The 6622-nt window shown below is 36.9% G+C and overlaps 1 protein-coding gene across 2 annotated transcripts in view; it reads left to right on the forward strand.

Annotated features, from left to right (window-relative positions):
* Positions 1-5246, forward strand: part of SARC_07834 — a 7277-nt gene extending 2031 nt beyond the window's left edge. For both annotated transcript variants that reach the window (XM_014298205.1, XM_014298204.1), the window contains 6 exons: positions 271-413; positions 1334-1497; positions 1877-2063; positions 3405-3510; positions 4301-4420; positions 5096-5246. In XM_014298205.1, the coding sequence (XP_014153680.1) occupies positions 271-413; positions 1334-1497; positions 1877-2063; positions 3405-3510; positions 4301-4420; positions 5096-5201 (826 nt within the window). In that variant the 3' untranslated portion in view covers positions 5202-5246. The remainder of the gene's footprint in view (positions 1-270; positions 414-1333; positions 1498-1876; positions 2064-3404; positions 3511-4300; positions 4421-5095) is intronic.
* Positions 5247-6622: the final 1376 nt, after the last annotated feature.

The raw sequence follows: 6622 nt of genomic DNA on the forward strand, positions 1-6622 counted from the left end.
CTATATATATATATGTATATACATATATTATAATATATATATATACATATATATATTATATATATATATATATATATATATACATATATATACATATATATTTTTATGTATATATATATTTATATGTACATATACGACGTAAGTCGTGTATCAGCATATATATGTACCTGCTCACAACTTTATTCCCTATTTACGGTTTCGACTTGCACTGGGCCATGTTGGGTAAGCCTGTCCTTTACACTCCATTTTATAAATTTTATTCCTGGACAGGCACGTGTTTCTAATTTGGGGAACAGCTGAAAGTTGGCCCTCGAAGGTGGAGCTAATGGCTGGACCATCAAGTGATCTGAGCAGAGCAATCGGAGTACTCAGTAAAAGGACTGGTCTTATAACTAAATTCACCCTGTGCGAAGGTATTGCGGCTCCACACCGGTGTGTTTACTTGTAGTTGAGTTGCAGTACTTTTTATACATTACTTCTTTGGGTATTTGAGGGTGCTATATATATAGCAGTATATTTCATTGAGTGCTATATATATAGCAATGTATTGCATTGAGTGCTATATATATAGCAGTGTATTGCATTGAGTGACATATATATATCAGTATATTACATTGAGTGCTATATATATAGCAGTATATTGCATTGAGTGATATAAATATAATAGTATATTGCATTGATGTATATAGCAGTATATTGCATTGAGTGCTATATATATAGCAATGTATTGCATTGAGTGCTATATATATAGCAGTATATTGCATTGAGTGCTATATATATAGCAGTATATTACATTTAGTGCTTTATAGATGGCAGTGTATTGCATTGAGTGCTATATATATAGCAGTACATTGCAATGAGTACTATTTATATACAGTATATTGCACTGAGTGATATATATATAGCAGTATATTGCATTGAGTGCTATATATATAGCAGTGTATTGCATTGAGTGCTATATATATAGCAGTATATTGCACTGAGTATTATTTATATATCAGTATATTGCATTGAGCGATATATATATAGCAGTATATTGCATTGATGGTGTTTGCATTTAAAAACCTCGCAGGAGAATGGATCATCACAGCTTTAGTTTTGAAAAAACAGAATTTGTATTGAAAAACGGAATGGAGCATACTCTCGCGTTCTCACAGTTGTCCAAACAACCCTGTGGTTGTACACACCCTACACTTTAACACACAGCTCCTCGGAGCCGCATGTGCACCTGATTCCGAATACTCGACAATACAAATACATACCCACATATTCTGACAACCGTATACATATATGTATATATATATATATATATACCCTCATTGTTCTACTACAGCGGATCCGTCGATAGGTGATCAAGAAGGGGATCTTTTGGTGTATCCCGAGCGGAAACGGTTCAGAGGTGTAGACGCTGATGAGTTCGTCAATAACATATTGGCCAATGCAGAGTTTGGAAGTGGCACGGACGTGCACACCAGCGATATCTTTGTTTGCGCACACGTATGTTATGTTGTGTATGTGCGTATTCAGAGTGACTTATAGTACGTGTATGTTGTGTGTGTGCGTATTCATAGTTTCTTATATTACCCGTATGCTGTGTGTGTGCGTATTCAGAGGTCTTATAATACTCGTATGTTGTGTGTATGTGTATTCATAGTTTCTTATAGTACTCGTATGTTGTGTTTTTATGTATTCAGAGTGTCTTATTATACTCGTATGCTGTATTTGTGCGTATTCATTGTCTCTCATAGTATTCGTATGTTGTGTGTGTGCGTATTCAGAATGTCTTATAGTACTATTTTGTCGTGTGTGTGCGTACACATACGTTCTATGTGTGCATATTCAGATTTTGAGAATTCCATTAATAATTCATGCTCAGGCTAAACGTGACATGCGTTGTGGGAAGTGTGGGCCCGAACTAGTGGACGCCATAAGGACATGTGCGAGTGACCATCGCACCCGCACGGCCATTCAGAACGCTTCTAAAAATAGCACACAGCCAGACCGCCATGATGTGGGTGTGGCGGTGCGCGGCTGCTCACACGTGGGAGGGCATAAGTATGCAGGTGAGTAAGTATCTGCTCTTGTAAGCAGTTCTATAAATAGAATACGACTGGGAACGTTGCAGTGCTGATAAATTTAGTCGCCTGTGCGCTTTGAGTACAGATTGAGTTCCTGTGGCAATGACTATTGTAGCATTGTCGTCGCGTGAATGTATCGTCTGGATGATGTGAGTGTTCCCATTTGCCCAGAGACGAGCGAAGGGGCTATAGCTTTTTCTGTACTCGTGAACCAATAGCCATGTAAGCAATGTAGTATGTGTGAATAGCCATGTAAGCAAGGTAGTGTTTATTATTAGCAATGTAAGCAATGTAGTGTGTATGAATAGCGATGTAAGCAATGTGATGTGTATGAATAGCCATGTAAGCAATGTGGTGTTTATGAATAGCCATGTAAGCAATGTAGTGTGTAGGAATAGCCATTGTATTGTGTATGTTCTCCGGTATGCGCTCTGAACGATAGAATGGTGTGCAACGCGTATACGCACTCCTCGTCGATATATCACCAAAATCACCTGAGCTGTGATTTTGAAATCACTACGCAAACGCACAAGCAGTCCGCTATACTCTTTAAACAAAGTTTTATAGTTGTATGACAAATGGCGACCGTAGCAAACCACTGCACGGACAGTATAGCAATCGTATAGATGGAATTTATCAACTATCCCTATATTGTAACAATCCTTGTATTGTAACTATATTTGTATTTTAGTCATATCTGTATTGTAACTATATTTGTATTTTAACTATATTAGGTTTTAATACAGTTGAAATTCAAACAGTTAAAGGTTCAGTTCAAACCATCAACCATTTGCATTTTAACTATATTTGTATTGTACCTTGTATTGTTCTGTAGAACATGGGTTGTCTCAGTGTGCATCTCTACCAGGGGGTGACAATGCCTATGTTCATGCACAGATTGAGCTGTTATGCGCCATCTCTGGTTACACACCACCTTTGGCGTCTGTTGCAATATATATCATGCCTTTCCCATTGGTATAGAATATATCATGCCTTTCGTCGATTGCGAAATATAGGTATAGAGCCAATCCTTTCCGTAAGTTCATGTTAAGTTGTGTCTCTTATCTGTTGCTCGACAGCCAACGTTTATGTACTCCGGCTCTCATCCTTTCTAACACTCTGATTGTGCACAGTGTAGTGTATCTATGTGAACGCGTTTGCATCCCACTTTCCACTATTCCCGGTTGTTACGGGTAGCAAGTGTCCGTTCTTGTCCCGTGTGCGAGTTCGGCGCACGGGTGCAATCCTCATTGTTGGCGGCACATGACGAGATTTAGGGAAATTACCTACCAATTGACACCTAATCTTGCATTCTGATTGGCTCAGGTAATCTCATCGTATATGGCAGTGACAAATTGAGTGTGGAGGAACAGAAAGAAGGCGATTGGTACGGATACATATGCCCCAAAGACGCGTCTACTATAGTCCAAAGGTATATGACATTCAAATGATACATATACGTTAAAGACGCGTCTACTATAGTCCAAAGGTATATGACATTCAATTGATACATATGCGTTAAGGACGCGTCTACTATAGTCTAAAGGTATATGACATTCAATTGATACATATGCGTTAAAGACGCGTCTACTATAGTCCGAAGGTATATGACATTGAATTGATGCATATGCGTTAAAGACGCGTCTACTATAGTCCAAAGGTATATGACATTCAATTGATACATATGCGTTAACGACGGGTATATGACATTCAAATGATACATATGCGTTAAAGACGCGTCTACTAGAGTCCACAATTATCTATATATCCACATGTATAGCGTACAGTGGCACATATGCAGATACGTATCATCTAAGCCTGTACCTTATGATAAAGCAGGAGATATTACATCTTGGCTGAGCCGTCTCTGCTCGTTTGGCGCATACGACAAATCAATGGTGTTATATTACATATTCTAGGCGATAGAATGTAGCCTGTCTGTCCCCAAATGGTGTGAAACCATGCTTAGTTAAAGGGTCGTACGTCTTAAGTTGTCTATGCCACCTACCTCGTGGTGCACCCGAATGAGTCATGGTATGAGAATGCCCACACCCTCAGTAGTCCGCTTATCACCGTGTACTACGGTATGTACAACATCAGACCACGCCTGTAGAGCTGTGTATATAGAGACCGACTCGTCATCAGGGGTTGTGTGGGATAGGTTGACCTCGATTCACGAGAATGCATATTCATCAGTGTGTATGTTAATATGTTCTTCACAGAGCTGTAGGTTTAGAGACGAACGAGCCGCTTGTTAAGTTGTGGAGAGGGCGCCTGGGCATGGGCAAACAACCGCATAAGCTGATGGTGGAGCAGAAGATAGCCGAGTATGCGGAGGCGAGGTAAGCTTGTGTTTCTTACGAGCATATGCAAACAATACAAATACAGACACGGCCTATATGCTTGCACAATTACCCTTCAGGTAGTTATATACTCTTTGCGCTGATTCATATTTTTGGTACAGGCGTCTTAGAGATTGATTTAGACCTACTAGCACACACCATTTTATGATACTTGTTGCTACAGATTCGTTTCTCTACTAGTCCCAGGTGCCCTTGCTCACAGTTGTCGGTTGTGTGCTCACTTCACTTCCTATATATTTATACGGGTAGTCCTAGTGCTCTTTTATTCGCCGAGGCGATACGGGTTGTGGTTTGGTGTACGTTAAAGTGTATGTACGGTAGAACGCAGGTATACCCGGGTGGAGTGTTATATCTCTACATGGCCTGTAGCCACAAGCTCGCATGCTCCTCCGCTGTTACTGCCACTCGTCGTATGATTGTGTGCAAGTGACTGGTGTAGTTTAACAAGGAGAAAAACACCACTACAAGTCACTCCTCTATTAATCTATTATAACACTCCCAAAGACCGAACATCTATTATAACACTCCCAAAAACCGAACATCTATCATAACACTCCCTAAGACCGAACAATGTATTCAAGCTCGTAACCATGCCCCAATATAGTCTGTCAGTAGAGCTCACGTTTCTCTTTCATCCTCAAACGGCATATACAGAAATCCATCGCCCAAGCGTCACTTCATGAACATGTTTGGGTTCAACGCTGCCGCACCCGCCGCTGCTGCGCTGGCTGTGGCTGCGTTGGTGGCCGCCATGCGCTAAGATGGAACGCAACACGTGCGCATATATATATAAACACGTGCGCATATATATATATATAAACACGTGCGCATATATATAAAGCTACTGTATACTAAGGGCATATGCGATGTTTTGAGTGAATTATTAATAGTCCCATCTGACGCCCTGTCCTGGAACCAGTTGCGACGGACTTTGTTTTATCAAATGGACATAGATCTGTGTGTGTTTCTGGCGCGGCAGATGTTGGTAGCTCGATGAAAATATATCTATTGCAGGCCACATATGAAATCGCTGCTCAAATGCCCGACAAGAGATGAGCTAATTATAAGAGGAACGTTTGGGTTGAGGGGAAAAGGCCAATAGAAGTATACGATTGGACATAGACGTCACATCGAAACGTAACTATGTATATCCTTGTAGATCACGTGCTCGTATATGCATATATACATATATATATATACATATATATGTATATATATGTGTGTGTGTATACGTATATATACATCATATATGCAAATGTATGCGTATATATATATATATCTGTGTATATATATATATATATGTGTGTGTGTGCGTGTGCGTGTGTGTATGTATGAATATGCATGTAACATATATATATATACATATATCTATGTGTGTGTGTGTGTGTGTACATGTCATCTGTATACATATATATATATATATATATATATACATATATAAATGTATGTATGTATAAATGTATATGTATACATATATAATATTTTTGAGTTTTGTGTATGTGTATTATATTAAAATAAAATTGGTGATGTACATCCTTGTATATTTAGTGATGTATATTTTTTTATGTTAGTATATATATAAATATATAGACATATACATATTTGAATATATATTTATATATATATATATTTATATATATATATATATATATATATATTTATATATATATAAATATATATATAATATATAATATTTTTGTAGTTTTGTGTACGCATATTATATTATAATAAACTTAAGTGATGTACATCCTTGTATATTTAATGTATATATTTTTTATATGTTAGTATATATATATATATAGACATATATATTTGAATATTTATTTATATATATGTGCGTGTGTGCGTATATATATATATTTATGTAGGTGTATATATACATATATATATGTATGTATAGATATATGTATATATGTATGCATATAGATATATATTTATGTATAGATATATATATACATATATATTTATATAGATATATTTATATGCATATGCATATATCTGTCAATAACTGTGTACATTCTTCTATTTGTATATATATGTGTATGTGTCTGTATTATAGATGTATTTATGTATATATATATATATATATACGTATATATTCGCATATATATATATGTGTGTGTGTGTGTATATGTATATGTATATAGATTTATATATACAATTGTAAATGTATATATATAT

The sequence above is a fragment of the Sphaeroforma arctica genome (assembly GCF_001186125.1).
Source record: "Sphaeroforma arctica JP610 unplaced genomic scaffold supercont1.650, whole genome shotgun sequence".
Classification (NCBI taxonomy): domain Eukaryota; class Ichthyosporea; order Ichthyophonida; genus Sphaeroforma; species Sphaeroforma arctica.